Here is a 24,876-nt window from a genome sequence, read left to right as displayed (position 1 = left end):
TGTCCAAAGATATGCAGGTTAGATAGATTGGCCATGCTAAATTGTCCTTTAGTGTCCAAAGATATGTAGGTTAAGGGGATTGGCCATGCTAAATTGCCCATTAGCGTCAGGTGAGGCTGCAGTGATAACACTAGAATTGGCCTCAGTATACCCGAAGCGTTTGGTTGGATGTTGGCTGACATCACATGATATCATCGTGGGCATGTTGGAAGAAGCGAAAGTGAGTGGGCAATTTTGGTGAAGCACCAAGTTCACCCTAAACCAGGTGGCATCTTCAAAGGAGGAAAAGCATCAGGAGGAGAGAATTTGCTGACCCAAATCCTAAAGAATGTAAAACTACCAGATGCAGAACTATCAGAACAGTACCACCGAGTTAGATGTGTTCATGGGTTGCGGACATTGTATCATAGAATCCCTCGAGAGCAGAACCAGGCTGTTCGTCCCATTGCGTTTGCACTGACCCTCCACCACAGCATCTTACCCAGGCGCTATCCCCATAGACCATATCCTTACCATACTAATGCTCTTAACCTGCACATCTTTGGACACTAAGGGACAATTTAACATGGCCAATCTACCTAATCTCTACATTTTTGGACACCAAGGGGCAACTTAACATGGCCAATCCATCTGACCTGCACGTTTTTTGGAGTGCAGGAGGAACCCAAAACACCCGGAGGAAACCCACACAGACGCTGGGTGAACGTGCAAATATCACACAGACTGACAGCCAAGCCTGGAATTGAACCCGAGTCCTTGGCGCCGTGAGGCAGCAGTGCTAACCATTGTGCCACCGTGTGTAGGAATTAATTGCCCATCTCTAACTGAACTGAGCGTCTCGCTAGGACATTTCAGAAGGCAGCTGATAGTCAACCACATTGCTGTGGCTCTGGAGTCACACTTAGGCCGGACTGGGTAAGGACAGCAGATTTCCTTCCCTAAAAGGGCCAAATGAACCAGATGGGTTTTTATTACAATTGATGTTTCACGGTTACCGTTAAACTTTTAATTCCAGTTTTTGATTGAATTCAAATTCTAAGTGGTAATGCTGGGGTTGGCCAATGGCGCCATTTATTGATGTGAGCTATCACCAGAATGGGGTAAACATTTTCAATTGGGAGTGGGCTATTTAACTGGAAGATTCCGCTCGTACATTAACTCAAATGCAGTTAATGTGGGGGAAGGTTGCACTTTTGAGTGGGGGAGGAGATTACCAGCTGCATCATACAGTCAGGATTTGCCACCTGGTAGCCAGCAGATGTGGAAGTTGGGGTTATTGTATGGCTGGGCAACTGTTCAAGAGGAATCTTTGGCAGTTTGTGCATGTCCACTACGACTCTCACCAACTTTTACAGATATACCATAGAAAGCATTCTTTCTGGTTGTATCACAGCTTGGTATGGGCTCCTGCTCTGTCCAAGACCGTAAGGAGCTACAAAGGGTCGTGAATGAAGCCCAATCCATCACACAAACCAGCCTCCCATCCATTGACTTTGTCTACACTTCCCGCTGCCTCAGAAAAGCAGGCGGCATAAATCAAGGACCCCACACATTCTCTCTTCCACCTTCTTCCTTCGGGAAAAAGGTACAAAAGTCTGAGGTCACGTACCAACTGACTCAAGAACAGCTTCTTCCCTGCTGCTGTCAGACTTCTGAATGGTCCTATCAAATATTAAGTTGATCTTTCCCTACACCCTGTGACTGTAACACTACACTCTCGCACCCTCTCCTTTCCTTCTCCCCTATGTACTCTATGAACAGTATGCTTTGTCTATATAGTGCGCAAGAAACAATACTTCTCACCTGTGTCCTAATACATGTGACAATAGTAAATCAATGGTTGCTCTGGGCTGTTCCCGGATAATGAGGCCATGCTTTGCTGGGATTGTAGTAACGTACCTTGCAACACCCTTCACGATGAAGACCTTGGTACTGTGCTGTTTCTCCAGCCGTGTCATCACAGAGTACAGGCCCTGGTTCAGCTGCAAGGACACAAGCATGCAGTGAAATTCCCACATAACATGGCACCCACACACTGAGAGACCCTCTGAGAAAATGACTGATTAGCAGCAAGCGGGGAAACAGAAAGAAAAGCCCTGGGGAAAGGACAGTCAGAAAGCTTTGCTCTGTCTCTCTCTCTCTCCCCCTCCACTGATGCTGCCTGACCTGCTGAGATTATCCAGCATTTTCTGTTTGTATTTCAGCTGTCCAACATCCTGTGTATTGTTTTCCCCACCTTTTTAACTCCCCCATCAAACACTCCCAGGACAGGTACAGCACAGGCTTAGACACAGAGTAAAGCTCCCTCTACACTGTCCCCCCATCAAACACTCCCAGGACAGGTACAGCACGGGCTTAGACACAGAGTAAAGCTCCCTCTACACTGTCCCCCCATCAAACACTCCCAGGACAGGTACAGCACAGGGTTAGATACATTGGCATGGTGGCACAGTGGGTTAGCACTGCTGCCTCACAGCACCAGAAACCCAGGTTCGATTCCCAGCTCGGGTCACTGTCTGTGTGGAGTCTGCACGTTCTCCCTGTGTCTGCGTAGGTTTCTGCCGGGTGTTCCGGTTTTCTCCCACAGTCTGAATGACATGTTGGTTAGGTGCATTGGCCATGCTAAATTCTCCCTCAGGAGTGTGGCGACAAAGTGATTTTTACAGCAACTTCATGGCAGCGTTAATGTAAGCCGGCTTGTGACACTAATAAATAAAACAAAAATCGGATTGCTGCACATTGTCTCTCTTTGTGGTTCCTAATTATTTAACCACCCTCACCATCCCCAAGACCGTGACACAGACATTGTTTTTTACCTTGCTCATCTCCTGGTAGAAAATATCCCGTAAGTTGGACATGTTCTGAAAAATCGTCACATAGCATCCGATGCGGCTGCAAGAGAAGGGGTCACAGTTAACTGTAGGCAAGGTGGTTCCCTCAGTGTCACTGGCTGTGGATAGGATCACAAAATTGATGAGACTGAGCTTGGCAGAGACAAGGAGCAGAAATCAGTTGCATCAAAGTGAATGAACCTATACAATAAGCTGAGTGTGTCAGCCCTCTCTAATGATCTGCTCCTGTCCAAATTTTAGCTGGTCTTCTAGCTACCCTGCAGTTCCCATTTAGAAAATATGCCTCCTAGCCAATTGTGTAACCAGAACACAATCACACGGCTCGATCAGCCAGAGAAATTACTTGTAAATGACGCCATTGTGCTTAGTTCACATGGCATGTCCCACACATAAAGACAATAAAATTCGATGCCACTATGTTTGCTTGAAAATGAACAACTTCCCATGTTTGGTTAACACAGGAAGCTTCGCACCACAGCTCTCAGGCCAGATCCCTGACTCAGTAACATTACGACCTGCATCTGGTTTTAATTATAAATTGACCAAACATCCCAGCATGCTTAGCTCTCAGCCAGAATAGCCCTTTTAAAGCCCATATTGCCATCATTATTGTTAAAATCAGTGTTGTCGTCGTTGCTGTGGAGTTGGGGTTTGTAATATTGTCTGTTAAAAAGGTGTCTTTCTTTTTGTTCTGTACTTAGAGTTTAAAACAAAATGGAAGTACACAGAGCATCCAAAGTGAAACATTATATCAATGACCAAACAGCAGTGTTGCCAAGGTAACAGGCTGTTTTAAATTTTAGCCAGTTTAAATGAGGCACTTAGATACCAATACCTGTCAGATTTGAAATTGATGTTTTTGGTAAGCTGAGAACCAATTCTATTACAAGAAATATTGAGATGTCACCAGGAGTATAAGAGATGGGGGGGCAGGGAGACAAACAGGAGAGCATCTGTCACCTGCTGAGTGACAGTTCAATTCAGCTGGGGGGGGGGGAGGAAAGAGGGAGGGAGGGGGGGGAGGAAAGAGGGAGGGAGGGGGGGGAGGAAAGAGGGAGGGAGGGGGGGGAGGAAAGAGGGAGGGAGGGGGGGGAGGAAAGAGGGAGGGAGGGGGGGGAGGAAAGAGGGAGGGAGGGGGGGGAGGAAAGAGGGAGGAAAGAGGGAGGGAGGGGGGGGAGGAAAGAGGGAGGGAGGGGGGGTGAGGAAAGAGGGAGGGAGGGGGGGGAGGAGGAAAGAGGGAGGGGGGGGGGAGGAAAGAGGGAGGGAGGGGGGGGGAGGAAAGAGGGAGGGAGGGGGGGGGGAGGAAAGAGGGAGGGAGGGGGGGGAGGAAAGAGGGAGGGGGAGGCACCCTTCTGCCCAATACGGAGCTGCAGATGGCAAAACATCTGTGGCAACACGCATGACAGTGGGGACGTTGGCCAAAGAAATTTGAGACAGCCCAGAAAGCCAGGTTTTGTCATAAGGTGCCAGTGAAGTCCTCATGACTTCGTCAACACACACTAAGGGGCAATTTAGCATGGCCAGTTCATCTAACCCCCACATCTGTGAACACTGAGGAGCAATTTAGCACAGCCAATCCACCCTAACCTACAGTGTGTGAAGAAACTGAGTGAAACCAGGAGAGAAATGTTGTATTCATACAAGAGCAGCTGGTTCCACAAGAAACTTTAGTTTCCTCCATATGTCTCTCAGTCACAAACCATTCACAATTCCAATTCTGTCGGCCTGTTACGGCTCATGGTCACATTATTGTGATGAGGCTGTCAAGTGTTGGCAGTTGGTCAATGACTTTCACATGATCCCCGAAGTAGACTGTACCTGTTCCATAGCTCAGGGAGTTCTTCACGAAGCTGAGCATTTAGTTCTTCAAACTCATTCTGAGCATTAATAAATTCCTCTTCAGCCTAAAACGAGAGGAGTCAAGAATGTAACACTGCTCATTCACCCAATGCGTGACCTCTCAAATGCACTGTCACTCAGTGACCTCTTCTCACACAGCATACCATGGGACTGACCACACCTCTCACCCAACTCCCTCATGCTGTCAGGTAAATAGTCATTGACCTGAAAGGTTTCTCTCTCCACAAACACTGCCAGCCCTGCTGAGTAGTTCCTACATTTTTAGATTCTACTTCCATTGGTGTGCAGGCCATTCTGGTGGCATGGTGGCACAGGGCTTGGCACTGCTGCCTCACGGCACCAGGGACCCGGATTTGATTCCTGGCTTGGGTCACTGCCTGTGTGGGGTCTGCACGTTCTCCCCATGTCTGCGTGGGTTTCCTCTGGGCGCTCCTCACATCTGTGATGGGTAAGATGTTGGAAGGTATTTTGAGAGACAAGATCTACAGGTATTTAGAGACGCAAGGGCTGATTAGGGACAGTCAGCATGGCTTTGTGAGTGGAAAATCATGTCTCAAATTTATTTGAGTTTTTTGAAGGGGTAACCAAGAAGGTAGATGAGGGCAATGCAGTTGATGTTGTCAACATGGACTTTAGCAAGGCCTTTGACAAGGTACCGCATGGTAGATTGTTGCATAACATTAAATCTCACGGGATCCAGGGTGAGGTATCTAAATGGATACAAAATTGGCTTGATGACAGAAGCCAGAGGGTGGTAGTCGAGGATTGTTTTTCAAACTGGAGGCCTGTGACCAGCGATGTGCCTCAGGGATCAGTGCTAGGTCCACTGATATTTGTGATTATATTAATGATTTGGGTGAGAATATAGGAGGCATGGTTCGTCAGTTTGCAGATAACACCAAGATTGGTGGCATAGTGGACAGTGAAGAAGGTTATCTCCAATTGCAACGGGATCTTGATCAATTGGGCCAGTGGGCTGACGAATGGCAGATGGAGTTTAATTTAGATAAATGCAAGGTGATGCATTTTGGTAGATCGAACCAGGGCAGGACTTACTCAGTTAACGGTAGGGCGCTGGGGAGAGTAACAGAACAAAGAGATCTAGGGGTACATGTTCAAAGCTCCTTGAAAGTGGAGTCACAGGTGGACAGAGTGGTGAAGAAGACATTCAGCATGCTTGGTTTCATTGGCCAGAACATCAAATACAGGAGTTGGGATGTCTTGTTGAAGTTGTACAAGACATTGGTAAGGCCACACTTGGAATACTGTGTACAGTTCTGGTCACCCTATTATAGAAAGGATATTATTAAACTAAAAAGATTTGCTAGGATGCTACTGGGACTTGATGGTTTGAGTTATGAGGAGAGGCTGGATAGTCTGGGACTCTTTTCTCTGGAGCTGAGGGGTGATTTTATAGAGGTCTATAAAATAATGAGGAGCACAGATCAGTTAGATAGTCAATATCTTTTCCCAAAGGTAGGAGAGTCTAAAACTAGAGGACATAGGTTTAAGGTGAGAGGGGCAATTTTTTCCACACAGAGGGTGGTGAGTTTCTGGAACAAGCTGCCAGAGGTGGTAGTAAAGATGGATGCAATTTTATCTTTGAAAAAGCGTTTAGATAGTTACATGGGTAAGATGGGTATAGAGGGATATAGGCCAAATGTGGGCAATTGGGACTAGGTTATGAGTTCAATAAAAATGTCTGCATGGACAAGTTGGGCCGAAGGGCCTGTTTCCATGCTGTAAACTTCTCTGACTCTATAACTTGATGCTCCAGTTTCCTCCTACAGTCCAAAGATGTGTGGGTTAGGTGGATTGGCCATGCTAAATTGTCCCTTAGTGTCCAAAGATTGTGGGGCTGGTGGGTCAGTGGGGTAAATACATGGGGTTATGGGGATAGGGGCTGGGTGGGATTGTGACTGGTGTGGACTCAATGGGCCAGCTGGCCTCCTTCTGTACTGTGGGGGGTCTAGGATTCAATGATTCTGTTTCCATGGTGACCTTGTAGGCCACAGGTGCAGTGAGTGGGGCAACAGGGTCTGACTGCCCTCCAGACCTAACCCTGTGATCGCACCATCTCAGAATTACCTTTGTTAACTTTGCTTCATCTTTCTTCTTTGCACTTTGTAGAGATTCGAGATGGTGTCGACAGCTGTCATAGTCCACCAGCTTCCGTCCTCGCTTGGCAATCCGTTTCTAGGAAGGTCAGAAAATCAATTCCAGGTTACACATTCACTACACCTCAGTATTAAGCTGCCTCAGTCCAAAGATGCACAATTTAGGAGCTGGAGGATGTTACAGAGATAGGGAGGGCATGTAGGGGCTGGAGGAGATTCCAAAGATAGGGAGGGCTGCAGGAGGTTATAGAGATGGGGTGGGGTGTAGGAGGCTGGAGAAGGTTACAGAGATAGGGAGGGAGTGTAGGGGGCTGGAGAGGGTTACAGAGATAGGGAGGTGGTGTACTGAAACTGGAAGAGGTTACAGAGATAGGGAGGGGGTGTGAGGGGGCTGGAGGAGATTACAAAGATAGGGAGGGGGTGGAGGGGGCTGGAGCAGATTCCAGAAATAGGGAGGGCTGTAGGAGGTTTCAGAGATAGGGAGGGCTGTAGGGGGCTGGGGGAGGTTACAGAGATAGGGAGGGGATGTAGGGGCTGGAGCAAATTCCAGAGGTAGGGAATGGTGTAGGAGGTTATGGAGATGGAAATGGTTTTCGGGCTAATCACCGTGCCACTCCTATTGGGGATGATTTTCCTTGGAACAAATAAGGATGAAGGGTGACTTTGTAGAGGTGTACAAAATGACGAGGGGAAGAGACAAAGTGGACAGAATAAAATGGCTTCCCTTGATGGAGAATTCTAGACATGGTGTGGAGATGCCAGCGTTAGACTGGGGTAAACACAGTAAGAAGTCTCACAACACCAGTTAAACTGGTTGGACTTTAACCTGGTGTTGTGAGACTTCTTAGAGAATTCTAGAACCAGGGGACATAGATTCAGGATAAATGGCAGGAGGTGTAGAGGGGGCATGAGGAAGAAGTTTCTTGTAGAGGGTGGTGGGAGTCTGAAATTCACTGAGAGTTGTTGGTGGTGGGGGCAGAGACTTTAAACTCATTTAAAAAGTACCTGGGTCTGTATCTTAAATGCTGTATGCTACAGGAAGGTGGGATTGAAAGGGCACCTGGGTCTCCTTGGGCTGGCATGGCCAAGATGGGCCGAAAGGCCGCCTTCTGTTCTGTAACTTTTCTATGGTTCTTTGGCCTGTCTGTCTGTTGAACTGTCTATGGGCAGCACAGTGGATTAGCACTGCTGCCTCACAGCGCCAGGGACCTGGGTTCAATTCCCAGCTTGGGTCACTGTGTGAAGTCTGCACGTTCTCCCCATGTCTGTGTGGGTTTCCTCCAGGTGCTCCAGTTCCCCTCCACAGTCTGAATGGCATACTGGTTTGGTGGATTGGCCATGCTAAATTGTCCCTCAGTGTACGCGAACAGGAGTGTGGCGACTGGGGGATTTTCACAGTAACTTCATTGCAGTGTTAATGTTCGCCTACTTGTGACAATAATAAATAATGGTAAATTCTCCCTCAGTGTACCTGAACAGGAGTGTGGCGACTGGGGGATTTTCACAGTAACTTCATTGCAGTGTTAATGTAAGCCTACTCGTGACATTAATAACTAAACTCTTTTAGCTGTTTACATGTTTCTTTGCAGTGAAGCAACCCATTGGATGGAGACCTCAGGCCAGGGAGCGGAGTAAAACGGACAGGTCTGCATTTATCGAAGGAGGACATGATGTTATTCGCCAACAACCTGCTGTCCCAAGCCGTGACCCACCTTAAACGACGGAAACTGGCTCAGGTATGTCTCCAATGTCCTCATGGCTTGGTCTGACAGCTTCTCCTCGTAGTCTGCCCACAGCAGGTCATTATTCTACAATGTGGAGAGATTACAAAATCACAGGCAACCGTCACCTACAAAGGTCATAAATGTAGCCCAGTCCATCACACAAACCAGCCTCCCATCCACTGACTCTGCCTACACTTCCCACTGCCTCGGGAAAAGCAGCCAGCATAATCAAGGACCTCACGCACCCCGGACATTCTCTCTTCCACCTTCTTCCGTCAGGAAAAAGGTACAGAGGTCTGAGGTCATGTACCGACTGACCCACAGTCTGAGGATTGGGGGTAGGCCATTTAGGATGGCGATGAAGAGATATTTCTTCACCGGGTGAGCCTGTGGAATTCATTCCCACAGGAAGTAGTTGATGCCAAAACATTGAATGTATTCAAGAGGCGGCTGGATATAGCACTTGGGGCTAACAGGGTCAAAGGTTATGGGGAGAAAGCAAGATTACGCTATTGAGTTGGACAATCAGCTATGATCGTGATGAATGGTGGAGCAAGCTCAAAGGGCTGAATGGCCTCCTATCCTCTATGTTTCTATGTAAGAACTACTTCATTCCTGCTGCCATCAGACTTTTGAATGGACCTGCCACATATTCAGTTGATCTTTCTCTACACCCTGTAACATTACATTCTGCACCCTCTCCTTTCCTTCTCCCCATGTACTCTATGAACAGCATGCTTTGTCTATATAGCGTGCAAGAAACAATACTTTTCACTGTATCCCAATCCATGTGACAATAATAAATCAAATCAAATATTAAGTTGATCTTTCTCTACACCCTGTCTGTAACTAACACTACATTCTGCACCCTCTCCTTTCCTTCTCTATGAACGGTATGCTTTGTCTATATAGCGTGCAAGAAACAATACTTTTCACTGTATCCCATACATGTGACAATAATAAATCAAATCAAAAATATGATTTGTTTTCACTTTATTTTGTTATTTGCAGGAAGCATTGCGGTTCGAGTACTGCAAGTTCAAAGGCATTACTTCTCTCTCTGTTGTGTGCACGTGTGTCTGTAGCCCTCGCGCGTCCATTCAGTTCACACTCCTGAACTGTCACTGTCAGAGTCAGACTCTTCGGAACAGCGCATGACTCAATTTCTCATTGGGAGCTTTCTGCTTCACGTTTTTGCCTGAACAGTAACTGTAAGGCTAAGACTGCCAACAACACACAGAAACTAGAAGCAGGGGGAGACCATTCGGCCCTTCGAGCCTGCTGCACCATTCATTACTATCATGGCCGATATTCAAATTCAATATCCTGCTTCCCCCCTTCCCCTCCATATCCCTTGATCCCTTTAACCCCAAGAGCGATATCTAATTGTAATCAAACGTTTTGCCCTCAACGACATTCTGTGATTCATAGAATCTCCACAGCGCAGGAGACCATTTGGCCCATCAAGCCTGTGCCAACAACAATCCCACCCAGGCCCTATCCCCATAACCCCATGTATTTACCCTGCTAATCCTCCTGACACTAAGGGACAATTTAGCATGGCCGATCCACCTAACCAGCACATCTTTGGACTATGGGAGGAAACTGGAGCACCCAGAGGAAACTCATGCAGACACAGGGAGAATGTGTGAACGCCACACAGGCATTCACCCATGGCCAGAATTGAACCCGGGTCCCCGGTGCCGTGAGACAGCAGTGCTAACCACTGTGCCACCACTGTGGGAGCAAATTCCACACATTCACCACCCTCTGAGTGAAGAAATGTCTCCTCACCTCAGTCCTAAAAGGTTTACCCCTTATCCTCAAACTATGACCTCTAGTTCTGGATTCCCCCCACCATCGGGAACATTCTTTCTGAATCTACCCTGTCTAACCCTGTTAGAATTTTATTAGTTTCTATGAGATCCCCTCTCACTCTTCTAAACTCCAGTGAATACAATCCTAATCAACTTAGTCTCTCATGTCAGACCTGCCATCCCAGGAATCAGCCTGGTAAACCTTCACTGTACTCCCTCTATAGCAAGGACATTCTTCCTCAGATTGTCAAATGTCTGCTCGGTGTAATAACATGGGCAATAGGAATCTGACATGGATATAAAACCGGCAGGGTAAATTTTCTGGCAGTGAATTCCATAAGCCAAAAGGACCTGCAGAACTGCCAGCAATTTTCATCTTGAAGATGGGGATGGCAAGACAGGAAGGCGACACAATCTGCCCTCTCATCTCCCTCATGTCACTTCATATACCTCATGCCTGCATAGCCTTCCATATTCCTTGCACATCCACTCTTATATCCCCTACCCACCAATGCCCAATATCCACTATGGACTGAACTCATGATGCCTAAAATACTTATTTGACATGAAACAAGTCCTGCTCAACTCAATCCATTAGTGGGGTTTTAGACCTCAGCCAAGCATTCATCAGGGGATTCCACTGGTCTTACTTGGGATCATTCATGTGATTTGTCAATAACATTACTGTTAAAACATGAACATCTGTTGAAGCGGTGGCACAGATGGACATCTGTTGCACTGCTTCAAAGGCTCAACAGATGGCTGGGCTATCACTCAAAGGAGGCAGGCAGCTGCTCAGTTAATTGAGAGGCTCAGCAGAGAGCAGGGCTTCAAAGACAATATTAAATCTCAGGGAAAAAGTGACACATTAAAACCTTAATCTAAACACTGTTGAATGAACATGACCAGTTTTTGCAGTGGATAAAGTGCTCTAATGCATCTACATGTTTTCAGAGTCAATTTAATGGCAACTTACCTTCATAAAACAGAACCGCATCATTATCACTGTATGAGAAACATATTTAACCTGACACACACCCTATTATTATAACTTCTGAACTTGTTGTACCCGATTCCAGACGAGGCTTCCCCCACAGTTCACAACTCATCAAGGTGTCTGAAAAAAATGGGCCTCACTCGATGGGAATAATGGGGGATCTAAAATGCGCATAATGGCAATGGAGTTGGAAAGGGTGGGTTTGCTGTGTGGAGGCTCGCTCCCAGGACCCTTAGACTGCGCCCTTAAACCTTCCAAAATCAGATAAATCCCTTTTATTTTTAACCTCTGTTTGTCATGGATGCTGCTGTGAAAATCTGGCCCAGCGCTTTAGGGTGGACAGGGTTGCATTTTATTTATCAATTTGCAGCATGTGAGCATCACCTGTAGGCTCAGCAAGTAACTTTTTTAAAAAAGTCACTTACAGGATGTGGGCATCACTAGTTAGACCAGTATTTATTGCCCATCCCTAACTGCCCCTTGAGAAAGGTGGTGGTAAGCTGCCTTCTCAAACTGCTGTGTACACCCACTGTGCTGTTAGGGAGGGAGTTCCAGGATTGTTATTGGACATCAGTCAGTCCATGTGGTGTAGGTACACCCACAGTGCTGCTAGGGAGGGAGTTCCAGGATTTTAACCCAGTGACAGTGAAGGAACAGCCGATATATTTCCAAGTCAGGATGGTGAGTGACTTGGAGGGGAACCTCCAGGTCGGGGTGGTCCCAGGTATCTGCTGCCCTTGTCCTTCTAGATGGTAGTGGTCATGTGTTTGGAAGGTGCTGTCTAAGGAACCTTGGTGAGTTTTTGCAGTGCACCTTGTAGATAGTACACACGGCGGCTACTGAGCGTCGGTGGTGGAGGGAGTGAATGTTTGTGGATGGGGGGGGCCAATCAAGCTTTGTCCTCGATGATGTTGAGCTTCTTGAGTGTTATTGGAGCTGCACCCATCCAGGCAATTGAGAGTACTCCATCACACTCCTGACTACACCTCTTCTCAAGGCCAGCCCTTGCTGCTGCCAATAAGATACAGCGAGAGAAAGAGAGTGCAGAAGGCGCACGGCAGAAGTCACTCACCTCTAAGATGGGGACTAGATCGTCCTTCCCTTCCCAATCAGCCTCATAAACCTCCTGCAGAGTTAGGGAGAGCCTCTTCGATGTCTCATGCATGGCTGGTGAAAATGGAGAAAGGGAGGCAGTTCAGTAGCAGTCAGGTCAGATACTACTATTGCGATGATTCTGTGCTACTGATGCATTTTATCTTTGAGTGTTTTTCTACGAGCAGTTTGTCTGGCGGGAAGGCAGCAGATGCTGAGAAAGCAGGATAAGAACCCCTTATAGCTCAGAATTTGTTACCTTGTAGAGTTAATGCACTTTTGTTTACTTAGGTAACAAAATTTGCTGATGACACGAAGATGAGTGGAAAAACAAATTGCGTGGAAGACGCGAAAAGTCTGCAGTGAGATCTGGATAGGCTGAGAGTGGGCGAGGACCTGGCAGATGGAGTATAACATTAGCAAATGTGAGGTTATCCACTTTGGTAGAAATAATAGTAGAGGGATTATTATTTAAAGGGCAAAAAGCTGCAGCATGCTACAGTGCAGAGGGACCTGGGGGTCCTTGTGCACGAATCGCAAAAACCCAGTCTGCAGGTTCAGCAGGTGATCAAGAAGGCGAATGGAATGTTGGCCTTTATAGCGAGGGGGATAGAATATAAAAGCAGGGAGGTCTTGCTGCAACTGTACAGGGTACTGGTGAGGCTGCAACTGGAGTACTGTGTGCAGTTTTAGTCCCCGTATTTGCGAAAGGATATATTAGCCTTGGAGGGAGTACAGAGAAGGTTTACCAGGCTGATACCGGAGATGAGGGGGTTAGCTTATGAAGAGAGATTGAATAGACTGGGTCTGCACTCGTTAGGGTTTAGAAGACTGAGGGGGGATCTTACAGAGACTTACAAGATAACGAAGGGGATAGATAGGGTAGAGGTAGAGATTCTTCCCGCTTAGAAAGGATAGCAGAACTAGAGGGCACAGCCTCAAAATAGGGGGGGGGGGAGCAGTGGAGGAACTTCTTCACTCAAAGCGTGGTGAATCTCTGGAATTCTCTGCCCATTGAAGTGGTGAAGGCTACCTTGCTGAATATATTTAAGTCACGGGTAGATAGATTTCTGATAGACAGGGGAATTAAGGGTTACGGGGAGAAAGCGGGAAAGTGGAACTGATTCACTTCAGATCAGCCATGATCTTATTGATTGGCAGGGCTGGCTCGAAGGGCTAGATGGCCTACTCCTGCTCCTATTTCTTATGTTCTTATGTTCTCTTGGGATTTCAATCCAGGTGGACAGAGTCATGTGATATTTGGTCAATGGGAGGAGCTTGGTGTGTAGCAGTTTCATTTTCATTTTAAAAGAGCAGTTGGTGACTGGAACTGTTAAAAAGAAGTTGCTTTCTGTCTCTCCACAAAGCCTCACTGGAAATTCAAGGCTTTCACCCAAGTCAGAGCAAGTATATCTGTGTCTGCAAATTATATTTAAAGTGAGGCTTAAATCTGTAGGAAGAATGTTGCCTAACTGGAACTGAAATAATGATAAGTTAGAAATTAAGAGTTGTTTCTTTTCATGCTCAAAGATTGTTCAATGGTTAACAATCATTAACCAGGGAGAGCCTGGTTCACTCTAACTCTAACCAATGGTTAGAGTTATACTTAAACTGTTGTGGATAAAGATGCTTTTGATCAAAGATCCCTAATTTGTCAGTGGAATTCCTCCTAGAGTGAAGTATCCTGTCCGCACACATTTGCCAAAATATAAAAACTGTTGGGGTTTAGTCTGGCATCCCAAATATTGAAGCAAAATAAAGCTGACAGGGTCCGGTAGCAGGTTGGTTTAAAGCCAGTCCCAAGGGAGATTGTTGGCACTTGACCACATGCCCATTATCACTTCAGTACAGAGTAAAGCTAAACAGGGTGTGAGGCAGCCAAATTACGCCATCCCATTTGTCTCTCACCAAGAGGTTTTTATTAAGCTGACCCCACCTTCTACCCTCGACCTCTCCTGAGGAGGTCTGGGAGAAAATGGAGCCACAAGAGTACTACCGATGGGCATGTGTCATGATGACCTTGCCAGAGGGACAACAGGCCACTGAAGTCCCTGGGTGGCTGAGGGCAGGGATGGGCAGTGCCCATGGCAATCAGGGTTGGGGGGTCCTGTGGGATCCATGGAAGGAGTTGGGGGGGGGGGGGGGGGGGGGGGGGGGGGGGCAATGCCAATTGGTTGACAGAACTCCAGTACATAATAAAATGGGAGTTCAGGGCGCCCACACAATGGCACACTTAGCAGTCGGCAGCCGTTTTCCCAGTGTGAATAGCTTCTGCATACTCCCCCTACTGGTGGGAGTCACATCACAGCCTCTGCATTGCACAGAGTGCCGTAATTTACCACCACTTGCCGGAAAAACGGGGGGGGGGGGGGGGTGGGGGGAGGAGGAGAAAAGAGAGAGAGAGAGAGAGAGAGAGAGAGAGAGAGAGAGAGAGAGAGAGAGAGAGAGAGAGAAAAGTTCCCGTTTCCTCACCAGTCTGATGCTTAGAATTTTTTGGAGAAACTTCTGCCCTACATCCATTTCTGCCATATGACATACTAGCGCTGTTACTCCTACAGGCAGGCCTTGCAATTGTTTTGGGCCTGGTCCCATCCAGTGCCCGAGAAAGTGTAGTCTCGCAGACGTCCAACCATCCACTGGGATCCAGGGAAGCAGACAAAAGATATGCAGCAGGACAGAGAGCAGGGAGGCGATGCAGCGAGGGATTCGACTCTGGAAGGGACCTCCACTGAGCCCAATCAGCGGGCATGTTGAATGGCTCTGTATCACAGAGAGTACTGACCACCCTTGTGTGTCCAGTAAGCAAGTGGTAGTGTGTGCCACCAGACAAGAGCAGGGCAAATATGAAACGTGAAAGTAGATGAGGAAGTGTTCTCTTGGGGAGGGAGTGTAGAAGCAGGACAGTGGAGGGCAGAGAGTAAATAGGGATCTGAGCCAGGCTACCTACTTTTCACAGCATTCAGATAGGCTTTCAGGTCCTTGTGGAGTTTGTTCCCATCAGCCTGCAAGAAGAAAGATAACGTTCATCTTCATGTTAAAATTCACCCACTCCACTGGCACCAAACCTCAGCGCCAGGAGACAGGCCCCAACCTGGGAATCAGTATCCAGTTCCTATGGGGGACAGTGTAGAGGGAGCTTTACTCTGTATCTAACCCTGTGCTGTACCTGTCCTGGGAGTGTTTGATGGGGGACAGTGTAGAGGGAGCTTTACTCTGTATCTAACCCCGTGCTGTACCTGTCCTGGGAGTGTTTGATAGGGGACAGTGTAGTGGGAGCTTTACTCTGTATCTAACCTCATGCTGTACCTGTCCTGGGAGTGTTTGATGAGGGACAGTGTAGAGGGAGCTTTACCCCAGTTGCAGTGTGTGTTTTGCCTGCCCAGATGGTATTCTTGACCCTATAATGTTTACGTTGTTAGCAGCCTTGATGTTAATCAGCTGGTAATACTGAGACCATTCCACTTGAGCAGTGTGCACACTGGGTGTCCTGAGAAATTCCAGGCCATCACAGTGAAACAGAGAATTCCTTTTACTGAACGGAACTGCCCGAAGCCTCGCAAACACCTCCTCATTTGTCAAGTTGAGTGTTTTTCTTTAATTGATTTGGGGACATGGGTGTCTCTGGCTGGCCAGCATTTATTGCCCATCCCTCGTTGGCCTTGAGAAGGTGATGGTGAGATGCCTTCTTCAATCCACGTGCTGTGTGATGTCCCACACTGTTGTTAGGGAGGGAATTCCAGGATTTTGATCCAGCAACTGCAAAGGAACAGCCGATATATTTCCAAGTCCGGATGGTGAGTGGCTTGGAGGGGAACTTGCAGGTGGGGGTGTTCCCAGATATCTGCTGCCCTTGTCCTTCTAGATGGAAGTGGTTGTGGGTTTGGAAGGTGCTGCCTAAGGAGCCTTGGTGAGTTGCTGCAGTGCATCTTGTAGATGGTACACACGGCTGCTACTGAGCATCGGTGGTGGAGGGAGTGAATGTTTGTAGATGTGCTGTCAATCAAGTGGGGCTGCTTTATCCTGGATGGTGGCGAGCTCCTTGAGTGTTGTTGGAGCTGCACCCATCCAGGCAAGTGGGGAGTATTCCATCACACTCCTGACTTGTACCTTATGGATGGTGGACAGGCTTTGGGGAGTCAGGAAGTGAGTTACTCACTCAGTATTCCTAGCCTCTGATGTCTGCATCTTTAAGACTTGAATAGCAGGTTAGCTGTAAAGACTTGCATTCTAAATCAGTATTCTGTAAACTGTGTGTGACTTTATATTGCCCTTCTCTGATCAGAACCTTCCACACACCTGACGAAGGAACACTGTTTCTGAAAGCCTGCGGGATTACTATCGAATAAACTGATTGGACTCTAACCTGGTGTTGTGAGACTTCTTACTCCGCTCCTGTACCCACAGTGTTTATATGGCTGGGTCCAGTTCAGTTTCTGGTCAATGGTAACCCCCAGGATGTTGATAGTGGGGAGATTCAGTGATGGCAACACCATTGAATGTTAAAGAACGATAGAGCGTCTCTTATTGGTGATGGTCATTGTCTAGCACTTTTGTGACACGAATGTTACTCGCCACTTGTTCAGCCCGAGCCTGGGTATTGCCTAGGTCTTGCTTTGTTTGGACATGATGGATAGGATTTTCTTGCTTCTCCTGACACTCGAAAATCCCACCCAAGGTTAACGGACCTGCCCATTTGTCCGCCTCTCACCCGCTCTGATTCCCATGACGGGCAGGGTGAGAATATTCACCCCCACATTAATCCGCCACCTTGCCTGTTGAGGGGGAATGGTGTTTGTGATATCCCTCCATACTAAACGTCCGTACCAGCACACTGAACTCCTGAGAGAAACATACTGAAAATGAATCTCAGCCTTGAGCAGAACTCCAGCTCCTCCCCTCCACACCGCCTCAGCCTTCTGATTGCAGGGCCTTTCTTCCAAATGTTACCACATCCTGTTCAGCTCTTGTCAGGTCAAGCCAAAGGGGAAGTGATGTGGTTTGAACTATTTCAGCACATCCTGTTGCTGTAACCTCCCTATCTGCCTCTGAGCTTTCGCTCCCTTCTTGCCTCTCGCTCCCATTTCAGTCCTGGTGCCCGACGGAACCTCTTGAACCTGCTCTGGTTCACCTGGTTAGGGTGCATCGGCTGTGCTAAATTCTCCCTCAGTGTACCCGAACAGGAGTGCGGCGACGAGGGGATTTTCACAGTAACTTCATTGCAATGTTAATGTAAGCCTACTTGTGACACTAATCAATAAATGTTAAAAACTTATCCCCATATGCTAGCAGTTTATTACACCAAGCAATTTACTTTTGAAATTATCTGTAGACAATGAGTTACAGGTCATTCCTGCTTGCTGTGTGAAAAGCTTCCTCCTCACATCCCCCCCTTCTGTATCTCTGACCCAAAACCTGAAATCAGTGACCCCTAATCCTTACACCATCAGCCAATGGGGATAGTTTTTCTTTGAGTCCTTACCTAATCGTGCAAACCTCGATCAAAGTTCCCCTCAATCTCCTTCGCTCCAAGAGGAACGTCCACAGCTTCTCCAACCCTAACGTTGGAGCTAAAAAACCTCACCCCTGGAACCGTTCAGGTAAATCTCCCTCCGCACCTTCCCAAGGGCCCTTACATCCTTCTTAAAATGTGGGGACCAGAACTGGGCACAATATTCTAGTTGTGGCTTGACCAGGGCTTCAGAACAGTTCAATATAACTTCCCTGTTTTTGTACTCAATGGACAAGATATTATGGCCTTGCTCAAAAGGGTATGGACATTTCCATTGCCCCGCCCCTCACCCGTTCTGTGTCCGTGCCAGGTGGGGTGGTAGAATTCTGGTGAATAACTCTATTCCCGAAGCCCAAGATCCCAAACACAGGGATCAGAGTGGGCAAGAGGCAGACAGTGGGAAAGTCCGTTGATCTTGGGTAGCTTTTTCAGTCTGGGGTTGAGCGAGGCTGTAAAGTCCCACATGAAGTGTCCTGTCAGCTTCAAAGATCTACCCACATGTACCCACAGGTACCCTCAGTTCCTGCACACTCTTTTAGAACGGTGCCATTAAATTTGTATTGTCTCTCCCTAAATCTTCTTCACGCTTCTGTATTAAACCCTATCTGCCGCTTATGTGCCCATTCTGCTAGACTATCTACATCCTGTTACATTTGAATAGGATCATCCTCACTGTTTGTCATTCCTCTGAGTTTGGTATCACTGGGAAATTATGAAATTTTATTCCAATATCCATTTATACATATTAGAAGCAGTGGTGCACACACACACCCTGGGGAACACCTCTCTCTACCACCCTGCAGTCTGAAAAATAACCATAGAATTGTAGAATCCCTTCAGTGCAGAAAGGGGCCATTTGGCCCATCGAGTCAGCACCAACAACAATCCCACCCAGGCCCTATCCCCTGTAACTCCATGAATTTACCCTGAGTTAGCATGGCCAATCCACCTAACCTACACATCTTTGGACACTAAGGGGCAATTTAGCATGGCCAATCCACCCTAACCTACACATCTTTGGACACTAAGGGACAAGTTAGAATGGCCAATCCACCTAACCTGCACATCTTTGGACACTAAGGGGCAATTTAGCATGGCCAATCCACCCTAACCTACACATCTTTGGACACTAAGCGACAAGTTAGAATGGCCAATCCACCTAACCTGCACATCTTTGGACACTAAGGGGCAATTTAGCATGGCCAATCCACCCTAACCTACACATCTTTGGACACTAAGGGACAATTCAGCATGGCCAATCCACCCTAACCTACACATCTTTGGACACTAAGGGACAATTTAGCATGGCCAATCCACCCTAACCTACACATCTTTGGACACTAAGGGACAATTTAGCATGGCCAATCCACCCTAACCTACACATCTTTGGACACTAAGGGACAATTTAGCATGGCCAATCCACCCTAACCTACACATCTTTGGACACTAAGGGACAATTTAGCATGGCCAATCCACCTAACCTACACATCTTTGGACACTAAGGGGCAATTTAGCATGGCCAATCCACCCTAACCTACACATCTTTGGACACTAAGGGACAATTTAGCATGGCCAATCCACCTAACCTACACATCTTTGGACACTAAGGGACAATTCAGCATGTGGGAGGAAACTGGAGCACCTGGAGGAAACCCATGCAGACATGAGGAGAACATGGAGACTAACAGTTCATTAATATCCTTTAGGGAAGGAAATCTGCCGTCCTTAGCCAGCCTGGCCGACATGTGACTCCAGAGCCACAGCAATGTGGTTGACTCTCGACTGCCCTCTGAAATGGCCGAGTGAGACACTCAGTTTAAGGCGCGACGGAATGTGAAATCCAATAAAATTCGATTTAAAAAACTGTGCCAGGAATAGGGAGCCCAATTCAAAATCAACAGGCGTTCTGGGCCTTCCATAAGCTGTTTGTCGGTCTGCTTATCTCATTCCCTGACCCAATATCCCCATTCACCTGTTTCCTCAGTCCAGTGGGGAGGATTTGCCGACTTTTCCCCCACCTCAAAGACTGTTTGTTCTGAGTGCTTGTCTCTCACACATGCGTGTTGCAGCCTTACCTTGACACAACATCCTGTCCTTCCGTCAAAGCCCCAGTTCACTGCCTCCAATGCCCAGCTAAAATGAGGGCGTTGGCAGCCGGAGCGGGTTGAGGGACCTGCTGCGGCCCTTGGAAAGCTGCTTAGCGCCGTTAGCAGTTGCTGCCATTGCTTATGCGCTGTCCGGTTTGAGCACGTGATCCCCCCCCCCCCTCGGTCTGGAGAGCGTGCTGAGGCGTCCGCGGAAAGCTAAACCCAGCGAGAACGTGAACCGGCTTTCCAAACAAAAACCCTCTGTAAAAGGGCCACTTGTGATCGAATCAACTAATTACAGTTACAACTGTTACCAACAGGATGGTGCTTCAACTGTTGCTAAGGAGGATGTTTTGAGTGACTGTTGCTAAGGAGGATGACAGACAGACTGTTAAGGAGGATGACAGACAGACTGTTGCTAAGGAGGATGACAGACAGACTGTTGCTAAGGAGGATGATAGACAGACTGTTGCTAAGGAGGATGACAGACAGACTGTTAAGGAAGATGACAGACAGACTGTTGCTAAGGAGGATGACAGACAGACTGTTGCTAAGGAGGATGATAGACAGACTGTTGCTAAGGAGGATGACAGACAGACTGTCAAGGAAGATGACAGACAGACTGTTGCTAAGGAGGATGACAGACAGACTGTTGCTAAGGAGGATGATAGACAGACTGTTGCTAAGGAGGATGACAGACAGACTGTTAAGGAAGATGACAGACGGACTGTTAAGGAAGATGACAGACGGACTGTTAAGGAAGATGACAGACGGACTGTTAAGGAGGATGACAGACAGACCGTTGCTAAGGAGGATGATAGACAGACTGTTGCTAAGGAGGATAACAGACAGACTGTTGCTAAGGAGGATGATAGACAGACTGTTGCTAAGGAGGATAACAGACACTGTTGTTAAGGAGGATGACAGACTGTTGCTAAGAAGGCTGTCAGTGTGACTGTTTCTAAGGAGGATGACAGACAGACTGTTGCTAAGGAGGATGACAGACAGACTGTTGCTAAGGAGGGTGACAGACAAACTATTGCTAAGGAGGATACAGACAGACTATTGTTAAGGAGGATGACAGACAGACTGTTGTTAAGGAGGATGTCAGCGTGACTGTTGCTAAGGAGGATGATAGACTGTTGCTAAGGAGGGTGACAGACAGACTATTGCTAAGGAGGATGACAGACAGACTGTTGTTAAGGAGGATGACAGACAAACTGTTGCTAAGGAGGATGCCAGTGTGACTGTTCCTAAGGAGAATGATAGACAGACTGTTGCTAAGGAGGATGACAGACAGACTGTTGCTAAGGAGAATGTCAATGTGACTGTTGCTAAGAAGGATGACAGACTGTCGCTAAAGAGGATGTCAGTGTGACTGTTGCTAAGGAAGATGATAGAGTAGCCATTGCTAAGGAAGCTGACACCGTACCCGTTGCTAGGAAGGATGGCATGGTACCTGTTGTTTGTTGAAGCTGTTTGCGCACTGCTCAAACTGTTCATCTTTTGTTTCCATGGTTTTGCCAATTTTCTGGAGCACCTGAAGGAGAAAAGTACAGTTTGATTCAGCACCCCTGACAGGTTAGACAGTGCCAAGACTCAATGGGGCTTTACAAAACCCTCATGTTAGCTGAGCCCTGCTCTCAACGCCATCTGAATACTTACTGCGGCCGATTTCCCTTCTCCCCCTACCCCACCAACCCACGCAGAAAAGGATCTTGGGGTTTCCTGTGCCAGGCCAGAACCTGGCATGATCAAATGGCAGAGAACGGGCATCAGAGCTGAAACGAGGATCGCTCTGGAGGGTCAGATCCTGGATACATTGCGTCACACTACAGATTGAGGTGAGTGACAACACTGTGCCTTTAAGAAAGATATCTTAATCATATTTCTCTGCAGGTTTTTCAAGCAGAGCGCCGCATTTTATCGGTGCCTTGTTGTCTGTGACTGGTGTCTGCAATTGTTACTGAGGCAATATAATGGACATAATGGACATAGAATGGAACGACAGAAATTGAGGGGTGAACTGACAGAAGATTATGAGGGGCACGGACAGAGTGGATAGTCAGAAGCTTTTTCCCCGGGGTGGAAGAGTCAATTACTAGGGGGCACAGGTTTAAGGTGTGAGGGGTAAGGTTTAAAGGAGATATATGAGGCATATTTTTTACACAGAGGGTGGTGGGTGCCTGGAACCCGTTGCTGGGGGAGGTAGTGGAAGTGGATATGATAGTGACTATTAGGGGGTGCCTTGACAGACACATGAATAGGATGGGAATAGAGACATATGGTCCCCGGAAGGGTAGGGGGTTTTAATTCAGTCGGGCAGCATGTTCGGTGCAGGCTTAGAGGGCCAAAGGGCCTGTTCCTGTGCTGTAATTTTCTTTGTTCGTTGTTCTTTGACATGGCGTTGGATTTAATCTGGCCTAATGCAGTATTCTGGGGTTTTAAGGTCCTTTGGAGATTGCTAAGTGGGGCTTGATTTGGGGATGAGTGACAGGTCAGGCAATACTACGGATAATATTTTTTTCCCACAGAAAACTCCGAGTTGTCAGTTTGGGTTTAGTTGTTGTTAGAAGCTGGTGAAAGAAGGCAGTCTCTCCAGAGATCTGCTGGGAAGTTCCAGGACTGGGAAGCCTCAGAATGAAAAATCCAGCATCACGTGAGGCATACTAGCTTTCTGTGCTAAGTCTGAAGAAGGGTGTCTGTCTGTGGGATGGTGTTTGACTTGGAACAACAGAGATAGCTAGCTGTTAAGGATTAGACTGGGTTGTGCATAATTCTTGGAATTGGTAAAAAGGTATGCAAAATCTTTTCCTTAGATTTTAACTGCGTTCTTAAGTAAAACTGTTTATTTCGAAGGAGCCCTTATCAGCCTGTGTTGGGTCTGCCTCCTTCTCCTCTTCCACAGCCAAAATTGTGCTAAACACAAATTTCGTTCTGTCTTCAGCAATTACAACAACTGCGCTTTTCACCAGCAAATCCACACTGGCTAAAGCACTACACCGATGTGCCACAACTGAGAAATCAGCAGTGGCGACAGAGTCCCGCTGAACGGGAATTCCACTATTCATTTCATATCTTAGGGTCTTTCCATGCATTGCAAACTCAACTGTCAGTGAGAAAGATGTTGAGTCAAAGGTTTAACCCAGAGGCCTAAGCACATAATCCAGGCTCGCAATCCCGCTGCACGACTGAGGGAGTGCCGCACTGTCAGAGGGTCAGTGCTGAGGGAGTGGCGCACTGTCAGACGGTCAGTACTGAGGGAGTGCCGCACTGTCAGAGGGTCAGTGCTGAGGGACTGCCGCACTGTCAGTGGGTCAGTGCTGAGGGAGTGCCGCACTGTCAGAGGGTCAGTGCTGAGGGAGTGCCGCACTGTCAGAGGGTCAGTACTGAGGGAGCGCCGCACTGTCAGAGGGTCAGTACTGAGGGAGTGCCACACTGTCAGAGGGTCAGTGCTGAGGGAGTGCCGCACTGTCAGAGGGTCAGTACTGAGGGAGCGCCGCACTGTCAGAGGGTCAGTGCTGAGGGAGTGCCGCACTGTCAGAGGCTCAGTGCTGAGGGAGTGCCACACTGTCAGAGGGTCAGTACTGAGGGAGTGCCACACTGTCAGAGGGTCAGTGCTGAGGGAGTGCCGCACTGTCAGAGGGTCAGTACTGAGGGAGTGCCGCACTGTCAGAGGGTCAGTACTGAGGGAATGCCGCACTGTCAGAGGGTCAGTACTGAGGGAGTGCCGCACTGTCAGAGGGTCAGTACTGAGGGGGCGCTGCACTGTCAGAGGGTCAGTGCTGAGGGAACGCCGCACTGTCAGAGGGTCAGTACTGAGGCAGTGCCGCACTGTCAGAGGGTCAGTACTGAGGGAGTGCCGCACTGTCAGAGGGTCAGTACTGAGGGAGTGCCGCACTGTCAGAGGGTCAGTACTGAGGGAGTACCGCAGTGTCAGAGGGTCAGTACTGAGGGAGTGCCGCACTGTCAGAGGGTCAGTACTGAGGGAGTGCCGCACTGTCAGAGGGTCAGTACTGAGGGAGCGCCGTACTGTCAGAGGGTCAGCACTAAGGGACTGCCACACTGTCAGAGGGTCAGTGCTGAGTGAGGGCCGCACTGTCAGAGGGTCAGTGCTACCAGTACACTCCCAGGACAGGTACAGCATGGGGTTAGATACAGAGTAAAGCTCCCTCTGCACTGTCCCCATCAATCACTCCCAGGACAGAGACAGCATGAGGTTAGATACGGAGTAATGCTCTCTCTACACTGTCCCCATCAATCACTCCCAGGACAGGTACAGCACAGAGTTAGATACAGCGTAAATTTTCCTCTACACTGTCCCCACCAAACACTCCCAGGACAGGGACAGCACGGGGTTAGATACAGAGTAAAGCTCCCTCTACACTGTCCCCACCAAACACTCCCAGGACAGGTACAGCACGGGGTTAGATACAGAGTAAAGGTCCCTCGACACTGCGACCATCAAACACTCCCAGGACAGGCACAGCACACGGTTAGATAGAGAGTAAAGCTCCTTCTACACTCTCCTCATCAAACAATCCCAAGACAAGTATAGCATGGGATTCGACACAGAGTAAAGTTCCCTCTACACTGTCCCCCCATCAAACACTTCCAGGATAGGTACAGCACAGGGTTAGATACAGAGTAAAGCTCCCTCTACACTGTCCCCCCATCAAACACTCCCAGGACAGGTACAGCACGGGGTTAGATACAGAGTAAAGCGCCCTCTACACTGTCCTCATCAAACACTCCCAGGACAGGTACAGCATGGGGTTAGATACAGAGTAAAGCTCCCTCAACGCTGTCCCCATCAAGCAC

At 48.0% G+C, this 24,876-nt stretch overlaps 1 protein-coding gene across 2 annotated transcripts in view; it reads right to left on the bottom strand.

Moving 5' to 3' along the window:
* LOC145339234 (amphiphysin-like) overlaps nt 1–24,876 on the bottom strand; it is a 67,690-nt gene that overhangs the window by 10,207 nt on the left and 32,607 nt on the right. Inside the window, exons 2-9 of one of the 2 annotated variants that reach the window (XM_080183631.1) lie at nt 21,515–21,595; nt 15,407–15,461; nt 12,440–12,534; nt 8,542–8,637; nt 6,801–6,908; nt 4,671–4,756; nt 2,817–2,892; nt 1,900–1,982 (exon numbers count right to left, since the gene is read on the bottom strand). In XM_080183631.1, coding sequence (XP_080039757.1) covers nt 1,900–1,982; nt 2,817–2,892; nt 4,671–4,756; nt 6,801–6,908; nt 8,542–8,637; nt 12,440–12,534; nt 15,407–15,461; nt 21,515–21,595 — 680 coding nt within the window. The remainder of the gene's footprint in view (nt 1–1,899; nt 1,983–2,816; nt 2,893–4,670; nt 4,757–6,800; nt 6,909–8,541; nt 8,638–12,439; nt 12,535–15,406; nt 15,462–21,514; nt 21,596–24,876) is intronic. The other variant, XM_080183632.1, reaches the window with a different exon arrangement.

This window comes from Carcharhinus amblyrhynchos, unplaced genomic scaffold (genome assembly GCF_965287045.1).
Source record: "Carcharhinus amblyrhynchos unplaced genomic scaffold, sCarAmb.v2.hapA chromosome_355, whole genome shotgun sequence".
Classification (NCBI taxonomy): domain Eukaryota; kingdom Metazoa; phylum Chordata; class Chondrichthyes; order Carcharhiniformes; family Carcharhinidae; genus Carcharhinus; species Carcharhinus amblyrhynchos.
This window is presented reverse-complemented; position numbering and strand designations above follow the sequence as displayed.